The sequence below is a fragment of the Cibotium barometz genome, chromosome 19 (genome assembly GCF_041138505.1).
Source record: "Cibotium barometz isolate CiBa-2024 chromosome 19, ASM4113850v1, whole genome shotgun sequence".
NCBI classification, from domain to species: Eukaryota; Viridiplantae; Streptophyta; class Polypodiopsida; order Cyatheales; family Cibotiaceae; genus Cibotium; species Cibotium barometz.
Window position 1 is genome coordinate 27,250,622 of NC_141064.1, and position 21,859 is coordinate 27,272,480.

A 21,859-nucleotide genomic window follows, 5' to 3' on the forward strand; every position below is an offset into this window, starting at 1 on the left:
AAATGCATATTGGACAGCCTATGGGTACTGAAAACCAGCCCCCAAATCAGCCTATTACTCCTCATTGTACAAGAAACTATTCAAGAAGAGCGGACAGCCATGCAAGAAGCTAGAACGCTGCCTTGTTGGCTGGTTCGTACTTTGCAAGAGAGCAAAATTTCAGCTCCTCTACCTGGGAGGACACGAGCTGGCTCTAGAAGTGCTCAAGAACAAGTAAATGTATTATGCATGAGTACTATTTGTGATGAAGATGAGCCATATTCATTTGAAGAGGCTCAAAAGAATGAGCATTGGATGGAAACCATGCAATCAGATATGGATGCTATCCATAATAAGAACAACACTTGGGATTTGGTTGACTTGCCTCCAGGGAAGAAACCCATTGGAAAAATGGGTGTACAAAGTCAAACAGAAATCTGATGGTACTATTGACAGGTACAATGCCCATCTTGTGGCCAAAGGTTATGCCCAACAAAAAGGCATAGACTATGATAAGACTTTTGCACCTGCTTCTCAGCTTGTTGCATTGGCTGCCCATCATGGATGGAAAGTGCATCGATTGGATATAAAAACAGCTTTTCTTAATGGGGACTTGCAAGAAGAAGATTATGTAAGTCAATCTATTGGATTTGTGATGCATGGTCAAGAAGGCAAAGTATGCAAGCTCCGCAAAGCACTTTATGGTCTCAAACAAGCTCCAAGAGCTTGGTATGAGAAAATTCATGCATACTTGACCAACCAGGGATTCAACAATAGTCCAACTGAAAGCACCCTCTATGTCAAAGAGGATCATGGTATTTTGATTATGCTCATACTCTACATGGATGACATGCTTTTGAGTGGAAATAATGAGGATGCAATTTCAGCTTTCAAAGCTACATTAAAGACCTCATTTGAAATGTCAAATTTGGGTTTATTGCACTATTACTTGGGCATACAATTTGTGCAAATGGATGAAGGCATTTTTATGCTTCAATCCAAATACATACAGAAACCCCTCCATAAGTTTGGCTTCCAAGATTGTAAGCCTATTTCTACACCTATAGAACCTGGGCTCAAATTGAACATGTATGATGCAGGAGAGCCTTATAACATGAGCCTGTATAGCCAGGCAAAGGGCTGCCTCATATACTTGTGCAATACATGCCCAGATATTCAGTTTGGTGTGTCCCAATCAAGAAAATTCATGCACAGTCCAAGGACAAAGCATTGGCAAGTTGTGAAACACGTTTTTCGCTATATCTTCAGGACAATCTGGATCTTGGATTGTTCTATCCCAGCGGGGACAGTTAGCAACTCCATGCATACAGTGATTCAGACTGGGCTGGTGATTATGACACTCGGCAATCTACCAGTGGGAATTGTATTTTTATGGGCAATTCATGCATGTCATTGTTAAGTAAAAAGCAACCCACTGTTGCCACGTCTACCTGTGAAGCTAAGTACAAGGCAGCCTTTTCTACTACGGTAGATTGTGTATGGCTAAGAAGATTACTTGCAGATCTTCGTGAGTGTCAGCAAACACCCACTAGCATACTCACTGACAATCAGAGTGCTATGGTCGAGGCATGGAATCCAGTTTGCCATGCTCGTACCAAGCACAGAGATACATTATCACTATGTCAAGGAGAGGCTTCATGCAGGGGAGATCACTTTGACCTACAGCTCTACACACGATAACATCACAGATAAAGCATTATCTCGAGAGAAGTTTGAAGCTTTCCGCAAAGCTTTGGGCTTGCTCTCCTATAGAGAGTGATCTGCATCCTTATGCAGGTTCACATTACCACTACAGGGGGGATTTGAAGGCACTCTATGCGTATGTGTAGTGGTACATGTGAACAGGCACTTACTAGGGGCACTTTTTATCCTACAAGTTTTTTCCCCCGGACATTTGGTGTGACAAGACACCTAGACTAGGTTTATCATTATCACTTGTGCTTGTCTATTTGATTATTATTGAGTGAACATACATGCAAGATCTTCTGCCACTCTCTTTCCATCTCGTTTTTGCTTCTTGTGTGTGTGTGAGCTTTCTTTGCCCTGCAAACCCTAACATTAGCTTCTTGAAAGCCAACAATTTAATGCTGCGATTTGCTGTTTTAACAGCAGTAAATGCTGCGCTTTATTGTCCCTAAGCCTAGCTGTCAGCATAGAGTCCAAGACAAGTTGCAAACTGTGTCCTATGGCTGCCCTTGCTGCTGGCCGACAGGAATATGTTGTCCCTGCTTGCTGTCGGCTCCCTCACATAGAGGGTCAGGGCTATGAACAGCCGTTGACCAGGCTACTAACAAGCCTTCCAGCCATGGGCTGGCCTTTGGCTAGCCCATCGGCATGCCATCTTGCCCTAAATGTTGTTACATGCTTCTATTGCAAGACCTATTGCTATGGCTGACTTCTCCATGCACCATCTAATGAATTCTCCAAGTGGGTTAAGAGGACTGACTCCAAACTGACCTCTATGGCTCAGAGACTGACCTACGTAGCTCGTGCCTGACTGTCCCTCGACACAATGGGGTCACGGCGTACGACAAATATTCCTAGAAAAAGGCATGGAATGCGCATGCAAAACTTACTGAATCTAACCACAATTATCATACGCTGTGTGTTTCTAGATCCAGCTGTCCATACTGATGTCGTCAAAAGGTCCCTCTCGAATAGGCAAAGGCTAAAGGAACCCTACCTATTTCGTATGTGAAACTTTCACCTTTTTACATATCTGACATGCTTGGACATGTTGATAGACATCCCGTCACATTTTGGGCCAACAGAATAACCATTCTAACTTCTCCAAGGTACTGATGATACCCCTATGACCTCCGACAAGAGAATCATGGGCATCATGGAGAAGGACTTGGCACTTTTCTTTTAGTATACTTGAAAAACAACCAACCATCATGTGTGCTATAGTGGCCTGGTTCTGAACTGAGGGCCAACTGATACTGAGCCCCAAATTCTTTCGAATCCGGATACTGTGCCTTCATGCTATCCAAGTCTTTGCCTTGAATTTCCACAACAGTGAACTCCAGTCTCCTGCAATGTTTGAATTGTGCCTTTTCGACTGAGAGTATCAAAAACAAGAGTTCTTCTGACCATGGAACATATTCAATCATTCCCCCAAATTGTTGGAACAACTGACTCCATCCGGACTCCCTGTCACTCCATTGGGCACTGGACATGGTTTGCAACCATTTAAGTGCCTGATGATCCGTCTAAAATCTCTTCCGTAAAGGAAGTGCTTCCAATGTTTATGCGCGGTCATCACCCCCAAAAGCTCTGTCATAAACCAAATAATTCTTTTCGGCATTATTCAACTTGCAGCTATAGTAAGCCACTGGTCTACCATCTTGCTGAAAGACAGCTCCAATGACACTTGTCCATGTGCGTATTATAGGCCTGTCATTGTCTTGCAAGAGTTGCAAAACTTGTGCCACATCTCACTCATGCTGTTCTGCAGTCCTTGAGAAGATAAGGATGTCATCTAGAAAGATGAAGAAGCATTTGCCAATAAGATCCCGAAAAACCCGAGACATCATCTTGTTGAACGTCGTTGGTGCATTGGTGAGTCCAAATGGCATCACCACAAATTCATAATGACCATGCTTGGTCCTAAAGGCAGTTTTTGAAATGATCCGAACCTGATGGTAGCCACTCTTAAGCTCTATCTTAGAGAAAATTCTAGCACCTTGAGACGTTCTAGGATGTACTCTATTCTTGGCATGTGGAATCTATTCTTAATTGTTAGATTATTTAGCACCCTGTAATCCACACATAAGCATGCGGTCTTATCCTTCTTTTGGACAAACAGGATGGGAGTGGCAAAAGGAGGAAGATCGGATAAATCCAAACTGGAGTAGCTGCGATAACTGCTACTCCAGCTTGCTCTCCAATGCCTTAGCAAGGCGGTACATGAACTTGCTGGGAGACTCTGATCCAAGAACCAGTCCTCAGGTCTACTAGGTTGGAGGTCATCTCGCAGCATAATGTTGATGTATTGAGACAAAAGACAAGCCATTCTCTCCTCCACTGCGGGTGCTCTCTGAACTGCATTAGATGGAGAACAGACATATAGCAACGCACACACTACTCCTTTTCTTATGGCTCGTTGGACCTGAATATGAAAAATGAGTGGTATTTCAAGAATGCTCCGATCCTCGTGAATCATGATGGGCTCGAGAAAACCTTCAACAATGGTGAAATTTTCCTGCCTCCAATCAAGAATAGGTGCATATTATCTAAACCACGTAATTCCGTGCTGTGTAGGGGCTAGGAGTGGGGTGGATCTCTGAAAAAATGTAGTAATCTGTGTCTGTCGTCCCCCCTTTGGAGCTGTCTGAGCCTGTAATGATGTCTCTCTGTGACGCTGTATGTCTAGAATGAATCTCCCCAGTATGCGCTGGTCTGCCGCCTCAAAGATCTGGCGTAGGGAATGTGGCTCTCTAAATAAAATGGGATCTCTCTCTCTCATGGCTGTATATGCTCTGCATCTGCATACATAATGCTCCTCACTCTCCACCTCCTCTCTGCACAATCTGCATACCCTCTCCTCTCGGGGGATCCGTGCTGCTCTACCAGTCTGGATCTCCAATCGATGTGATGAGACTCTAAGCTGACCAATAGCTACTCGGGAGCCGTGTGAAAAAAAGCCCTCCATGTATCTAGGCCTCTCTATAAATCCATCATCAGTGATACTCATGAAGTGATCTCTGTAGTATAGCATCTTCGGTGGAAGAGGCTGTGTAGGCGATATCCATGTCTCTCGTGTATAGAGCTGCCATAGGTCCTGTCTCAATACTCTGTTCCTCTCACTATGAGAGAGACGGATATGTGGTGCATCCCTGTCATACTGGAATGGTGGTAGATGATCCATGTCTAGGCCATGCTATGAGAACCAATGTGTGACCTGTGCATACCATGATCCTCTGTCTCCTGCCTCAGGCAGCTGTCTAGATGCCTCAAAAGCTCTGTATGACAATCTGTCCTGTGGCATCTCTCTGAATCTGTCTAGCAGGCATATAGTCTGGAATATGGCCTCTTCCATCATAGGAGGCGCAGCAAACTCTGCTCAGATAATGTCATGAGGTGCTGACGGTTTGTTGCGTATCATGCGTGCCATCATGAGGGCCTGTGATCTCTCTATCTGTGTCCACCAATGGGTAGCAAGTCTTGGCGCCCATACCGCTGCTCCATACATCAGTGCCGGTGTGACTAATGTGTCAAATAGCCACCCCTTCATTCGGGGCTCCTGAAAATGCGCCTAGTGGCACTGTCTCTCTAGCATAGCCAATGCTCCATATCCCCGTGTCAATCTAGCTCTGGCTGCTAAACCCATGGTGAAGCACGTGGCTACTGCAGAGAAGGTAACCCCTAGGTACACGTATGATGTCACCACCTCCACCTGGCGTCCTGCGAGAGTGAATGTCAGCTGACTCCTGCCCTGTCTCGATGTATGAAAGACCATAACCTTGGTTTTCCCAAGGTTCACAGTAAGACCTCTCTGTGTGCAGAAATCATCGAGTGCACGTAGATGCTGCCGTAGACCTCCTAGAGACTCAGACACTAATACAATATCATCAAGCATAATATGTACTGAGGTACCTGCTAGATCAACTCCATCTCCGCCTCCCCATGTAATGAAGTCAACCACCTCATCAAAGTATAACCCAAATAGCGTGGGGGAAAGTGGGCATCCTTGCTTCACACCAATGGTGCTAGCAATAGTCTCGGACATACCTCCTGGGCATCTGACTCGCCCAAAAACCTGCTCATATAATGCATAGATGCCCCATGTCATATCTGCTGGTATGCCAAGAGACTGCAGGCGCTGAAAGAGCCTCTCTCGTGGTATTGTGTCAAATGCCTTGTGGAAATCCACAAAGCAGCAATAGAGCTTTCTCTTCCTCACTCTGGCCTGATCAATCATACATCTCAAAGTGAATACATGGTCAATGGTAGAGAAAGCTCTCCTGAAGCCTGCCTGCCCTGATGAGCGTAAATCTGCTCGCTCAGCATATAAGCTAAGCTCTTGCTCCAACACTGCACCATAGAGTTTGGCCAACACGTGGCCAACCATAACCATTCTGTAGTTGCTCGGATCAAGCATATCCCCTGTTTTGTGGATCAGCACAATGGTGTGCATCGTCCACTCCGCAGGCAAACCCTCTGCTAGTGCCTTGTTAAACAGGTGTGCAAGAAAAGGAGCCAAAGAATCTACTGCATATATGAGATGCTCACCCTGTAGGCCCATATGGTCAGCGGCCCGTCCATGCTGTAGGCGGCGGATAGCTTTCTTTACCATCGAGTGGGTAAAGAAGCTAGTTGTGGTAGGTCGAGGCTCCTGTGGCTAAGGTACAGGTGGCTACTGTGGGGCGTGGTATGCAATGGGTGTCGGTGTCCAGGGCTCTCTGAAATGCCGCCATGAGATAGGGCTATCTCTACTCATGAAGAAATGAAAGATCTCTAGCTCCTGTATCTCTGCGAAGGCCCACCTTTTGTGGCGAGTAAGTCTCCTCATCTCTCTCCTCGACTCCTGCTCTGTGATGGCTCCCAAGGCTCTCTGTATGCGGAGCCATGAGTATAGGGCTCTGCACTCGTCATCATACCATCTGTTCTAGGGCATAGTCCCAGATCTCGCAAGCTCTCCTGAGTGGACACGATGTGGGAAGCTCTGTAATGCAGCCGTGTGTAGGAGTGATGCCAACTGGGCTATAATGGTATCCATAGGTGCCAAGGGATCCATGAGTAGGAGCCCATCCTCTACTCTGCCAGTGTATATGCCTGCCATGTCATGTGTGAAGTAGATGGTAGTGTGTGGCGTCGGTATGTGGGGGGCTGGTGATACTGGTGATCCGGCTAGTGAAAATGCCAAGTATGTATGATCTGCCCCAATAGGACGAGGTGGGATGGAGAATGAGGTGACAAGCTGTGATGCCTCCAAAGATCCCATAATGTAGTCCACCACCGTGTCTCCGGTCCGTGTATGACCCCCATGTGGGAAGCATGTCAGCCCTCCTGATCCCGGCCACTGTAGCATCCCGTTATAAATAACGAGACGATGCCTGGCTCCCAACTCTAGTAAGTGGTCCCCATAATGTCCTCTGTCTGGTCCAGTGTCCTCTGATGCCCGACTAGCCCCTATCTCCTCTGGATCCACAGGGTGGAGGATCTCCATGTCATCATAGTCATACACCTCACACTGTCAGCTCTGTGTGTGGGCATTGAAGTCATCCGTAAGAAATACTTCCCCTAGTGTAGAATAATGCATAATCTCCTCTGACAGACAAGTGTATGGCGAGGCTCCTGTCTCCTCCTCCTGTGGCATGTCCTCTGTAATGACATAGGAGGATCCTGATGGAGGAAAGTAACATAGGGCTATGTATATAACCCTGTCCTGTGAGAGCTGTAAGCTGATCCACATGTATCTGGCCTCTGGATCCTGTGCTACCACTCTCAGTCTCCCCTGTAGCTCCCGTCTGAATAGAACTGCTACTCCCCCCGACCCTCTCGAGGTACCCTGGCATGTGGTCCTCCTGTATGGTGACTCCCACTGGAATCCCTCTACTCGAGGTAGCCCTCTCTCTGGGCTCTGATGTGTCTCTGTCAGAAGTATGATGTCTCTCCCCACCATAACATGCTCCAGTCGTCCCTGACTTCTTTGCGGATGTTCTTCTTCACCACCTCACCCCATCCTGACTGCTTGGCTTCGAGTTTTCCCTCCATGTCCTTTGTGATCTCCTTGGAGATCTCTTCTTTGATGGCCGTGAGAGTGTTCTCATTGATCTCCCCTTCTTCCTTCTCGGTGTTCTTCACGCATACCAGTTCCACTTTCAATGCACTCACCTCCTCCTTGAGTGCTGTGTTCTCTTGTTCAAGGCCCGTGACCCGTGCTTCGAGGGCCATGATGTGCCGGTGTAGTTTGTTCTCCACCTCATTGAGGTTGGAATCGGATGTCTTCTTATTCTCCTTGATTAGTGCCTTCATTGCCGTCTCGAGGGCCTCGAGTTTCTCTTGGAGACTCGGGGCCATTCCTCAAGATTGAGGAGAGAGAGGGAGTTATGTTGCTGCCTTGGGGGCCTGAGCAAGGGTGGGTGGGGAAAGGGGAGCGCACACCCTAGCGGAGAGGGAGGGGGGAGGCGGGCCAGCATATTGCCAGCAGTACTGGCCGCCGCCAGTGGCGAACAGAGAGGGCGGCTACGCACAGAGGCGCGAAGTGAAGCAAGCGGCGAAAAGCGGGCAGCGAACAGTTACGGGCGGCGACAGTAGAGAGATTAACAGCGAACAGGGGCGGCGAGGGCAGAGGCGAACTGGGGCGGCGAGGGCAGAGGCGAGGGATGTCGAGAGAGAGAGAGAGAGAGAGAGAGAGAGAGAGAGGAGAGAGAGAGAGGAGAGAAGAGAAGAGAAGAGAAGTAGATGACACAGTATTTTACCCATTGAACGGCCCCCCTGCAAGCAGGAGTATTAATTCTTTGGAGAACTGTTGTACAATGCTTGAGAACAAGTGATATACTCCCTAACGCAAGGACCAGGAAGACCATACGTCAGCTGAGTATCCACCAATCTGAGGCACGACAGAAGACTCTTCGGGCCACTTATGCAAGTCCAGATAGCTATAGGACTGCACATATGCTAGTTGAGAATGAAAGAGGAGCTTCAATATTTGCCTGGACAAAGTAGGATGCTTATCTGCTGATTTACTGTTGAATTCTGCTTGTGTCTTGCTAAAGACTTGCTGCATTTTCTGAATGATTGATGCTGAATTTAGGCGCCTGTTTATATAGTCCTAGGAGAAACTAGTCGGCCAACAGATGTCGGCCAATTCCTGTTTGGACAAAAAAGCAACAAAATAGCATTAAATGTTATTTAAATCCTCGCCCCTGTATGTTTAAAGCTGCCAGCTTGCTCGATAACTGCACAAAGCCCCAAGGCAAGCTGCTGCTTGTCTTATGGCTGCCCCTTCTGCTAGCCGACAAGGATATGTTGCCCCTGCTTGATGTCGACTGGTCAAATCTGTAATCAGCCCTTGACCAAGCTGGTGACAGACTTATCAGCCATGGGCTAGCCAAAGGCTAGCCCATGGGCATGCCATTTTGGCTTATATGTTGTTATGTGCTTCTAATGCAAGACCGAGGCTAAGGCTGACTACTACATGCACCTACCTGATGACTTCTCCAAGTGGGTAAACAGGACTGACTCCCGATTGGCCTCTATGGCTCGGAGACTAGCCTACATAGCTCGTGCCTGAATGTCCCTGGACTGAGGGCTCACAATGGGATCACGACGTACTACAAATATTCCTAGAAAAAGGTATTACTTCCGTACAAATGTTGCATTGATGATGATGCTAGTGTGTATTTGTGTACCCTAGTGTAGGGTGCACGTGACACAAAATGATTCAAATTCTTTCTTAATTACCATTGAGAAAAGTGCCTTTAAATAGCCTCCATACATGCTACTAATACAACTTACCATTTGTGATTATGTGTGAGTGGATGCTTCCATGGTTCTCTCCACCTTTTCCCCTAAAACACCTCCTTGGTTCTAGAAGAGGCAGATGCCTCTTTAACTTTTTCCTTGTGGTTACTTTCTAGATTTTATCCACTCTTTTTTACAAGAGTGTGTGCACAAGCATTTATGCTTTTATACTTGGATAAGGCTTGTTTTCCAACACTCCCCCTCAAGTGTTACCCTAGTACACACTTCGTTTGGATTAATCTATGCTTATGACATAGTTTCACTAGAAGTTGTGTCTCTTTCTGACCTTGGAGTAGAGTCGATGGTAGTCAAGCCATCTTCTTTGTAGTAGACTTTTAAAAGCCCCGTAAGTGTTCATACCCTGCAAAGTTTGCATCTCCTTTATAGTTTCTTCTTCCTATGTGACATTGGCCTATGCTTTCTTGTGAAAGGAATTGGTTGTTTTTCCCACAATGTTTGCAAGGATTCTTGGCATGGCATTCCTTCTCAGCATGATTGTTCCTACCACAAAAAGAACACTTTTTACCTTTGAAGTTCTTTGTGAAAAAGTTGTCTCCCTCCGCTGCTTTATTCTTGCACCTTCCTTTCTTCTTCCTTGAAGGAGGTTATGACCCCTTCCAAGGTAAGGTTTAGTAGGTTCTTTAGTGTGGTGAGGAGATTTCCGTAAAGCTCTTCAGGCATTGACTTTATGAGCACTGTTACTAGGGCCACATTAGCTTTAAGACCTACAAGCTGGTTCATTAAGGACTTCGTCCTATTCACTTGAGCATCAAAGCTCTCACGTGGTTGCATTTACAAGACCATATAACTCTATCTGCAAAGAAACTTTAGAGTTTCTTACATGAGCCCCGAAAAGCTTGTCCAACTTTTCATATGCTTCTTTGGAGGTTGGGAGATCAGCAACATGGTGTATAAAATTATCAAAAGAGTCCTAGGGCTATGAGGCCAAAGGCTCTTTGATGTCTCAGCTTCCATGCTTTCTAAGTTGCATCTTTATTCTCGAGCATCATCTCTTCCCCTTCAATGAAAGGCCAAAGGCCCTCCCTCATAAGACTGAACTTCAGCTTAGTCTACCAGCTGTGGAAAATTTCTCCATTAATTTTTCAATGAACATGTGGGTAGCCATGGTATAGTATAAATCTGGAACGTCTTAACAAAGGAGAGCTTCCAATGCCACTATCTAATCCCTTACAGATAAAGGCCAAGAAAAAAATAGGATTTTCAAAAATTAGGATTTCCAAACAAGGGGGTTTTGATTAATAATGCTTTAGCATACTATAGCAACACCTGAATGCTAGATTTGCACTCTCAATTGTGAAAATTAAAAAAGTAATTAAGACTAATTACTTGGATTAAGTAGGATTTACATAAATTAGAAAAAGGCACAAATCGACTTTACTTTCTTGAGATTCCTTCATGGATTGATGTGTGCGCTGATTTGTGCACGTTGTTGGTTGCTAGTCAAGATGCATGCACAAGACTAGGCCACCTTACTACTACTACTGACACAACACAAGAGGTTGTACAGACTATTTGCACCTGTACGGTCTGTTGTACGGATGGCGGCGTGGGTGTACGGGCATGTACCAAAAAATCGGATTCAGGACACTATTGCTCGAGGCAAAATCAACTTATAGCTTTGATACCAAATGGGCTCTAATGATGGGTTCATAAGACTGTTTAAGTATCAGTCAATTAAAAGTTAGTAACCCTAATCACTCTGTGCATGTTTTGGAGAACATACTACATGACCAAAGGATACCAAGATTTACAGTCCAAAAAATCAATGAAAACTGAAGAAGGTAAATCACCTTGGCCACTGCCTTGATTGGGTAATCTGCCTTAAGCTTGGGATCCACACACTGCTTAACTTTGTCTTGGAGTTGCCTGCATTAACACATCCTCGCTTCTCAAAAAGCACTAATAGTTATAATGATTGTCCAATAGTGCTAATTTATGAACTAGCTGGGAATGCATGTCTCACCCATATAACCAGACTTTGCTGTCCACGTGGTAGCGTATGATCAACTGGCTTTCTCCCTGTGAGCAGCTCCAATAAAACCACTCCAAAACTGTAAACATCACTCTTCTGTGTCAACTGTCCTGTCATCGCATACCTGAAGGTAAAGATTTGTCAGCCTGTAGAAAAGAGAACTTATGCAAACACACCTTGATCACTTGTGAGCATGGATCTGGCATCTATCTGTAATCAAAGTCTTGACACTTTCCAACCAAATCCTTGCTTTTTTCATATACAAAATCAGAAGACCCCACAATGTGAGCCAAGATGGCACTAGATGTCTTTCCACAATATACTTACTCTCTTTCACACAACCCTAGCTGGTAGCGCCATTTCCCTTCTCCCACTTACAAGTGATAACCTATCTAGCCAATCCTAAATCTTTGTTCCTTTGGGGGCTTGCATGTGAACCTTATTTATCATTTGTCTTCATCTTACAATCATTGCAAATAATCTAAAGCATAACATTTTTGTTTGGTTTTTGACCCAGGAGTTTTAACTGTCCATGCATTAATTGGTCCATTGCTAAAGTGACCGAGCACACAAAAGAATCCAGTGGAAAGAAAGTAGTATCATCTCCATAAAAAAAGGACAAAAAACATGTAGACAAATATGTGATCTATGAACGTCAAAAGCACTGCAAGCGAGGCATTTAAGTAAGAAAGCTCTGACCCCTTACTCTGGAGCATGACAATCAAAGGTCGCAAGAACACGGGTAGAATGGAGACGGGCTGCCATGTCAGGTGCTTGATTTGAGAGATTAAAATCGGCAATTTTTGCAGTGTAGTCATCAAAGAGTAGAACATTGCTAGATCTGATGTCACGATGGATTATGAGAGGCTGCACTTTCTCATGCAAGTATTCTAAGCCCCTTGCCGCTCCCACTGCAATCTTCACACGTTGCATCCAATCAAGGACAGGACCGGGCTGGGCACCTTGGACACCTTTTCGGCCTTTATAAATCAGCACATATCACCAAGTCAGTTGATATTATGAACAATTGGTACAAGCTTTAGAGTATTATTCTCCATACTTAGCAAAGGAGAACAATTAATCAATGAAACTCACAGTGTGGACAATGTCAACAATTTTTTTACCGTGTAGGATATCATGTAGAGAACCCATCGTTGCAAATTCATATGCCAATACTCGCAGATTGCCATCAACGTAGTATCCAATAAGCTCCACGACGTTTTCATTCTTCAGCCTTGAAACCCTCGACGCCTGTACAGCTCATTGTTTGGTGTACCAAATGTGATAGGACAGGTCTCAGTGTGATGGTCTTACCATTTCACCAATAGATAATATAGCAAGCAAAAAAAAACATTTATGACCTCATGACTACAGGCAAAACCTACCTGAGCTAAAAACTCGTTATCAGGCTCCTGCTGATTGCTGACGTCAAGTTTTTTAACTGCTGCAGATCTGCCATCATTCAGCCTCGCCAAGTAAACCCGTCCATACGAACCCTCACCTATCAAAGTATTTGCTCCAAAATTTTCAGTCGCCTCTCTCAATTCATCCAATGATATAGCCGGTGCTTCTATAGGCTGGACAGTTTGTGTAACCGGGTTCCGAACTGCCGGATTAGCCTTTTGGGCACCAGGATAATCTGTGCCATAGAAAAATTCTCTGTATCATTATAGCTAGCATGTAAAAATTTGTTTTGTTTACCATTCGTTTTCTTTACATTATGTAAAAATAGTGTGCACCCTACACAAATCAAAGCATTTCTTGCAAAACTGTAACCAAATTTCCAATTGATTAAAGAAAAAATATTTCACGTAGAATAGGTTACAAAACTCATGGCCATACTTGCGAGTTCAGTAAAGAGTAAGATCACAAGAGTTTTAGGCATGGTACCTTTTAAGAGTGAACATTGACTGCACAATTTTCTTCTATACAAGCATCCGGGAGCATTTTCTTGAATTGTTTAAACAGCCATATTGACTCTAAGAAATAGATAGATGTCATATTAACGTCCACGGGAGCCAAAATATGACTCATAGGACCAGAATATCAACATGGAGCCAAGTATGACTCATCATTGGACCCTAATTTAATTATTAAGTTTTTGAAATGGTCAACAAGCTAGAGCTCTGCTAGCCCTTACCAGACGTCTTGCAAAAGACTAGATGCAAATCTGTCCTAAAATGCTCGGCTGGAGCCACGTGACTGCATCTCTGTGAAAATTCATCTCGTGCTCTAAGGCCAAGGGCCTCCCATGGTCAGGGCGCGGGCAAAGCTCCTAGCCAGGACAAAGTCCTTCCAAGACTCACCACCCGGAAGAAGACCTCTAACAACCAAATTGCCCAATAAGGTTTGGCTCTAAATGGAGGGGTCGATGATGCCCAAGCCCCCTCTATGTCACGGCTGAATGATCACTCCAGACCACCTTGGCCCTAGCCAGTCTCCCATCACTACCAGCCCACAGAAAGTTCCGGATCAATCACTAAACCTGACTAACACATGCCTAGGAGAAAGACCAACAGGAGGTTGTGTACAACATGGTGGAGAGAAAAACCTGGTCCCCCACCACTACCCAGCCAGCTAGGGAAAGCCTGGCCGAACTCTAGTATAACAGCTTCTTCCAAATGTTGAGAAAGAGGGGGGGCGAGCTGCTGCTCAGGGGAGATGTCAATGCCAACCTAGCATCCAAAATAACAAACTGGAGTGCCCCTCGGGACCCACCGAAAAGCCTCAACCGGACACCAAGTCAGGGCAGGCCATGAGCCAACCCAAAATCCACACAACTTGTGCCAAATGATCTCTGCTCCGGATGCACGACAAAAACTCTCAATCACCTTGGCAAATCCCTGGAGGTTCCCCTCGGCCCCTAATAGGTATGCTGATGTGTCGTCTCAACGAACTCGGAATCAAGAAGCTCCTCCTACACTCAGATGGAGAGACGCAGTCCATGGAGTCCGGTATCCTGAGCGGAGAGAAACTGCTCATGGCCTCAGCAACGAACAAGAAGAGATAAGGTACTAGAGGGCACCCCTACCGGACTGAGCATGAAAGCAGAGATCTGTCACCTCTAGCACCCTGAATAAGAACCTGGTTATGAGAAGCCGAGTGATACACCTCGGACCCACTTCTCCGGGAAACCCATCATGCGCATCATCCCCTCCACAAATCCCCAATTTCTAAATCAAGGAGGAGCACAATCAGATCCTTTGCTGCCCCATCCTAGCTGACGTGATCGCCTCCCAGAAGGTGAAGATGTCCAGAATACTCTGATCATGAACGAAACCGGTCTGTGTACTATGAATCAAGTCAGGGAGAAAGGGCTCTAATCTCAGGCTGTGGCCTTGGCCAAAATTTTGTAGGCAATCCCTAGGAGGGTGATGGGTCTCTCCACTGTTGAATCTCCAATCTGTCACCACCCTCCTTGGGAATCAAGTGGATCAAACCCTCCGACAACCTCTCCGGCATGGCCCCTACAACCATTATCTCATTGAAGGCAGCCCTGAGGCCACCTTTCAAGAGATCCCAATGCCGCAAAAATAAGGAGGTTGGAAGACCGTCCTCTCCTAGGCATTTACCCCTAGGTAATGCCGTCGTAGCCTCTGCCAACTCCCTCAAATGAGAAGGGGGTCAAGAGGAAAGTCCTGAGAGCGTGAGGGACCACCTCTGTCGTGTGCCGCCACACTCGCTCACGCGCATCCAGCACCTTTGAGGAAATGGGGACACCGGTGTGAAGACTACTAAAGAAATCTGTGGCGATGGCTCTCACTTGCAGGGGGGTCCATAACAATGCGGATCAATCAGGGCTCGAAACCTGTCGAAACCCTCTGTCTGTCTTTGTGGGCCTACAATCTCAAAGATATCTCATGTGACCCTATGTCCCGCTTGCATCCAAAAAGAGGCTTTGGCACAGTATCTATACTCCACCACCGCTCCTCTATGGATCTGAGCACTGTACGGGCAACAGCCAACTGACTCTCAATCCACGGGCTATCTCGTGCACTCTCCTGAAGCCACTGTAGAGAGGCAAGAACCCTACAAATACTCTCTCTCTCTCTCTCTCTCTCTCTCTCTCTCTCTCTCTCTCGACATCCAGAAGACATTGACAATTGTACATTGATTTGGCTCATAGGTCGAGTTCGGCCTCTAGTAGACGTTAATACAGCCAGCTTTCTTTCTTTCTTTCTTTCTCTTTCTCAGAGAGGAGAGGATCTACCGACTATGCCACACAAAGGTTGAGACGGAGGAGCATTACATATGCCGCTGCCCAATATACTATGAGATCCGCGGGAGGTTTCACTGTCTATTTCGTGAGGGATTCGGTCCACTCTCCAAGATCATTGACTTCCAGGACCAGCGTTGCCTGGGCCTCTTCCTGCTTGAGCTCTGCAGACACAGGGACACCTTCTTGAGAGAGCCTCGGCCCCAGCCACCCCACCCCCTCCCTCGCCAGCCAACCATCACCAGTTTCTTCCGAACCCAAGAGGTGGAGGACACCGACATAGTGGATCTTGTGGACTCTCCACGAGCTGCTCTGAACCTACCTCGACCAAGAGGAGTTACCTCGGACCGAGCCTCTGCACTCCAGCATGCCCGACGCCCTCGACCCCCCCGTTGGCCACGATCACCTCATCAGCTCCAGATCCAAGACATGCTCCACCGCCATCGAGCTACCTTTCCACGTGACATAGCTAAGGGAGACCTCTTGGCCATACTCATCAGCCCCATGCTTGATATTTTGGAGAGTGGTATACCATCTACTCGGAGCTGATGTTGCTCCCATGTTTTTATGTTCTTAGTATTCCATGATGAGTTTCGATGGACAGTTTTGTATCACCCTAATGAGATAGCTATGTTTATGATTTCTTTCTGTTTTATTTTCCATTCCATGATGAGATATGCCATGGACACTATTGTATCACTTTGGTCTCATAGGCCCATTGGGTCTTTAGTAGACGCTTAATATATCTTTCTTTCTTTCTCTCATGTGATCCTATCTCCCACAAGAGGCTCTGGCATGGTATCCATACTCCACCCACCGCTCGTCTATGGATCTGAGCACTGTACGAGCGGCAACCAGCTGACTCTCAATCCACGGGCTATCTGGTGCACTCTTCTGAAGCCACTATAGAGAGGCAAGACCCCTACGAATACTCCTCTCCTACTCTCAGAGGCCAGCCAATCTGCTCTACGCTACCTCCTGTGTAAAACACTGCTAATCTTGCCAAGGCCTGCATCCAAGGCTCTTGCAGTTGCTCTTGAGTGAAAATCAAACCTCTCCCAAATCCTCTCTATCTTGTTGTAGATCTTTGGGTCCTGAATGAGGCATCTGGAATCCGGGTACTCACCTGTTTGTCCTACCTCGAGGGGTCATCCAAGGAGAGAATAAAAAGTGAGTGGTTGGAAAAAGTAGCGCCAACCAAAATACCAATCATGCCACCACGCCCACAAGCCCAATCGTCAACATAGAACCGATCGGGCCTAGATAAGTTAGGGGCGGTATTCCTCCTGTCAAATCTGGAGATTTGAAGAAACACAGACTCCCAAGACTACGCCCAAACACTAGAAGATACCAAGGATCGTGTCCCCTGAGAGCCAAAATCAACTCCTCCCATGCCGAGTACTCTATACCTAGATACAGTAGCCATGCCACCTCCGAGTCTGTCATCGGTCAACTCTACCATGTTAAAGTCCCCACCCATACACGAGAAATCTGCCCGCAGTACTGACGGACTCTACTACAAAAGGTGGCTCTGCCTGCTGCCGTGTTCGACGCGTAGACGTTCAAGAACCCTACACAGTCCTCTCCTATCCTAATGGTCACCCAATGTGCCCGTCCCATGACAAAGGTGTCAAGTCAACCACTACCGGCAAAAGTTGCTCACTAACGGAAATGCATACTCCACCTTGTGTCTCGGAGGGGCCAAAAGAGTGGGACCAGAAGGTGTGACTCCTACCTTGCAAGATCTTCCCGCCGTGGTGGGTCCATCCCTCTAAAAGTTGGTGCTCCTGTAAGCAGAGAATGTCAATGGGTCCACCACTATTGCTCTGTGGAGCTCCTCTCTAAGGACACCACCTCTAGAAGCATTGTGGGCCCCCCAACCCTTGGATGTTCCATGACACAATTCGCATAGCTAAGAGTGGTGGGAAGCAAAACTATTAGAACTGCCCTCCACTCAAAGAGACTTGGGCGTGGGTTTCGATGGAGAGTAGTAACTATCGGTTCTGGGACAAAGCAACGCCAGATGGACACGTATCGTGGCCTCCATGTCGATCCACGCTGTATCGAGCCCTAGAGTATGCATACTCTACACTCCATCTGTCACAATGAAGGTATCTATAGGAGGGGGAAAGTGGTACTGCGAGTGAAACATAAAGAAACACAAAAAGCAGCACCTCCAAGCTAGAGGACACCATCTTCCTTGCCCGATCCCTAAGGCCAGAGCCGTCCAACTCCATCCGAGCAAAAGGCTAGAGGTGAGTAAGCACATCAGTGATGCACAAGTCGTGCAGATGATGCGAAAGTTCTATGGCTTGCCCCTATATAGCGGTGGACACTAAATCCTTGCTCCAGTCCGTCCCCTCTGCTAAACTCAGTGGGAAGGAGAAAAACATCACTCCACTCTCTAGGGTGGACGGCTTGGGGTGGTATAACACGACACAAATGTGGATGGGAGCCACCTTCTCCTCGATTATGCTAGCTCCATCAACGGGGAGGCACCGAAAAAAACTGTAGTCGATTGGTGTTGGGGTAAAGGCGTTATGCCCACCCTTATAGTGTGTACAAGCCCATAAGTTATAGTACATAGTACACTTAGTACTTTTAATGTACTAAGTGCACTATGTGTACTAGTGCAATATACATGTGTGATAGGGGAGTCACACACTCATGCTTTTGGTGAGTTGACTTATCCCCACAACTCTCTCTCTCTCTCCCTTGCTTCTCTGTGTATGTCTCCCATGAATGAACTCTAACCCTAATTCTGTTCCTTCTCCCATCAACTGGTATCAGAGCCGGTGCCCTTCGAATCTCTGTGCAGTAGCAATCAGCTTGACTCTCCATTCAATTGGTCGTGGCCAACAGCCAGTCTTTGCATTTGGGAATCCAGCAGGTTTAGCTGTGGTGCGTGAGCAAAGCACTCAAGCGACCAGCTTACAGGCATCGCAGCAAAGTAGAAAACGGAAGCCTCACCGTAGCGCAGCAGGTAGCCTACGCTACCCAACAGGCGCATACCCAGGCGGGTGCTCGTCAAAAACACCCGTAGCGCTACTAAGCGAAGCTAGTCCACATAGCGAGCGAAGGCACGCAGGCGAAGGCTAGTAGCAACCGTCGAGCGTGGAGCAGCGAACTGACGTGGAGCGAAGGTGAGTCGGCGACAGCACGGTGAAGGCTTCTGCGCAAGGAATTCACCGTAGCGCTAATAGTCAGAGGCGTCGAAGGCTACTAAGCGAAAAGGCGTTAGACAAGTAAGCGAAGGCTGCGAAGTGCAGGCGAAGGCGACGCCGGTGACGAGTTGGGTTTTCTGCCCGGCTGTAGCCCGCGTGTGTTCCACGCTCACCCATAACACGTAAATGCCAACTGTCAGCGCTGAGCAGCAGACGCCCCTTCACGTCACCTTCTCTCAGAGTTGTATACACGCAGCACAGTAATGCTGAAGATGAGAGCTTCATAGCAGGCAGCCAACCGTACATCAGCTACAGCAGCTTCATCATCCCCTTTCTGCACAGCATCAACCTCCTCCTCTCCTGCAACAGAAATCAACCTGCAAATCAGAAAAAATCAGAAATTTCAGAGGTATTTGCCTCTAATTTTTTGCGAATTTCTTATCAATTTAATCAATTGAGCAGGTACAGGTGCCCAATTGCTCAATTTTTGAGCAAAATTGGCAAAATTGGGTGACATTGGTCACAATCAGGATAAATTTGCAGGAAATTGGTCACAATCAGGATCAATTTGCAGGAAATTGGATGTCGAAATTTGGGGCTTTTGATGTAATTGTGCAATTAAGCACTCATACATGCTGTATGATGTGAAAAATCGCACATTTGGGCAAAATTGCAGCAAATTGCAGCAAATTGCAGTGCAAATCAAGGGGCTTTTGTGCCGATTTGGTTGATTTGCATGCAGGCAATCGCATTTGATGCTGTGGATAATGTGCTGATGCCTTACAAGCACTCAATGTGCCTGTAAATCAAGGGGCTTTCATGTATTGGATGTATATGTGGCCAGGGGGAAGCATCGTGAACACTCTGGATGCCTTCATGTGCGTCAATGTACCATGTATGATCAGAAATTGATCTCAAATCAAGGGGCTTTTCAAGTTTGTATGCTTGTTGAGCTTGGCAAAGCAGCAGGCAAGACTTTTATGCCTTGAATCCTCAAAAATCAGCTTGCAGTCAAGGGGCTTTTGCCCAATTTCTGTTCGGGACTGTTTTATGCAGTGTACAGGACTGTAAAAGTCTGATTTTCACTCATTTGGACAGCCAGGAGAGCATTTATTGCTATTGTACCTGCTGGTACAGATTTGGCACAGCTTTGTGCATGTTTTGGCATGGCTGTACACTGTTTTGAGTGACCAAAAGATTCAATTTCAGCTGCTGAAATTGCCGGTACAGGTTTGGTACATCATTTGTAAGCACTTGGTACTATTGTACAGTAATTTGGAAGGGCAAAAGAGCACATTTAAGGTGCTGTCCAAAATCTGCAGCAACCAGATTTTGGTGTTTTCATCACAAAAAGTGGGAGAAAAGTTGCATTCTTGCTTCCGCAGTGGGAGATAAAGCTTGGGAGAACATTTGTAAGCACTTTGTGTGCTTTGGGTGCAGTGTTTGCACATCTTGGGTGCAGTGTTTGCACATTTGCAGGGAGTCAGGCATTAAAGGTTGCATATTGCTATGGCAACCACAGGTGAGAGCTCTTCATTGCTTCACATCAAGAAGCTTGAAGGCTCGCAGAATTATGATATTTGGCAAACCCAGTGCTACAATGTGTTGCTCCAGAAAAAGCAGCACAAGCCTATCAAAGAAAGGGGTGTAATGCCCGCTTCTCTTACTGTTGAAGAGTGGGAAGATATGGATGAGCTGGCAAGATCTACTATCATGTTGTCTGTGTCAGACTCATTACTTTTCAGCATTCGTGAAGAGAAGACAGCTTGGGGAATGTGGCAGAGATTGCAGGACTTGTATGCCCAACAAAGTGCCTCAAGCAAAGTGTATTGGTTGAAGAAACTCATAGGCCTTCAGATGAAGGAAGGGGCATCTATGACAGCCCATCTCAATGAGTTTAATGGTATTGTCAGCCAGGTCATTAATCAAAAGTTGGCAATGGATGATGAGTTCAAAGCCACTTTTCTGTTATGCACTTTGCCAGAGAGTTGGGACACATTCAGGACAGCCACTAGCAATTCGAATGCTATGCTGTCATATGCAGATGTTGAGGGTGCTCTTCTTCAAGAAGAGATGAACAGGAAAAACAACTCTGTTGGCAAGTCCAATGCAATGAATGCACGTGGGAGATCCCAGCAAAGGGGGAAAAGCCAAGAACGGGGAAGGAGCAAGTCTCGCTCCAAAAAGGATTTGGAATGCCATTATTGTGGCAAAAAGGGACACATTAAAAAGCAATGCTACAAATGGAAAAATGATCAAAAAGAAAAGGGAAAAGGCAAAGACAAAGAGAAAGATGAAGCCAAAGATGTAAAGCCAAAGGGCAAAAGTGGAGTCAAGATCGAAGAAATCAATGTGTCACATGCAGGTGGCAGTGAGGATGAGGTCCTCTTTACGTCTTCACTTGATGCCCATTCACTTCTTACAGGTGGTCATGGTATGCACTCATGGATCATTGATTCAGGTGCCTCCTTTCATGTCACAGGTTGCAGAGACTTGTTTGTCAGGTACACTGCTGGCAATGAAGGAGTTGTTTATTTGGGTGATAACCATGCATGCAAAATACTTGGCAGAGGTGATGTGAGGCTTGTATTTTCAGATGGCTCACAGCTTATGCTCCATGATGTCAGGCATGTGCCTGAGATCAAGAAGAATCTGCTTTCTACTGGACAGCTTGATGATGCTGATTATGTTACCACATTTGGTAGTGGAAAGTGGAAGATTAGTAAGGGCTCACTGGTTGTTGCCAGAGGCTCTAAGGTGGACACTCTTTATTTCATGCATGCAGGTGTTTGTCACCATGCTAATGTAAATGCAACCGAGCTGCCGGAAATCTCTATGTGGCATAGCCGGTTGGGACACATGAGTGTCAAGGGAATGGAGCAATTGTCTCGTTTGGGTTACTTGCCTTCTCTAAAGTTTTCAAGTTTTCAGTTTTGTGAGCATTGTATATATGGTAGGCAACTACAGTGCCCCCACAAGAAAGCTCTTGGACAGAAAGATGCTCAGTTAGAGCTT

At 46.3% G+C, this 21,859-nt stretch overlaps 1 protein-coding gene across 2 annotated transcripts in view; it reads right to left on the bottom strand.

The window, feature by feature from the left end:
* Positions 1 to 21,859, bottom strand: part of LOC147628395 (uncharacterized) — a 47,157-nt gene that overhangs the window by 17,948 nt on the left and 7,350 nt on the right. For both annotated transcript variants that reach the window (XM_086813509.1, XM_086813511.1), the window contains exons 2-6: positions 12,850 to 13,103; positions 12,589 to 12,715; positions 12,171 to 12,444; positions 11,456 to 11,588; positions 11,283 to 11,358 (exon numbers count right to left, since the gene is read on the bottom strand). In XM_086813509.1, coding sequence (XP_086669635.1) covers positions 11,338 to 11,358; positions 11,456 to 11,588; positions 12,171 to 12,444; positions 12,589 to 12,715; positions 12,850 to 13,103 — 809 coding nt within the window. In that variant the 3' untranslated portion in view covers positions 11,283 to 11,337. The remainder of the gene's footprint in view (positions 1 to 11,282; positions 11,359 to 11,455; positions 11,589 to 12,170; positions 12,445 to 12,588; positions 12,716 to 12,849; positions 13,104 to 21,859) is intronic.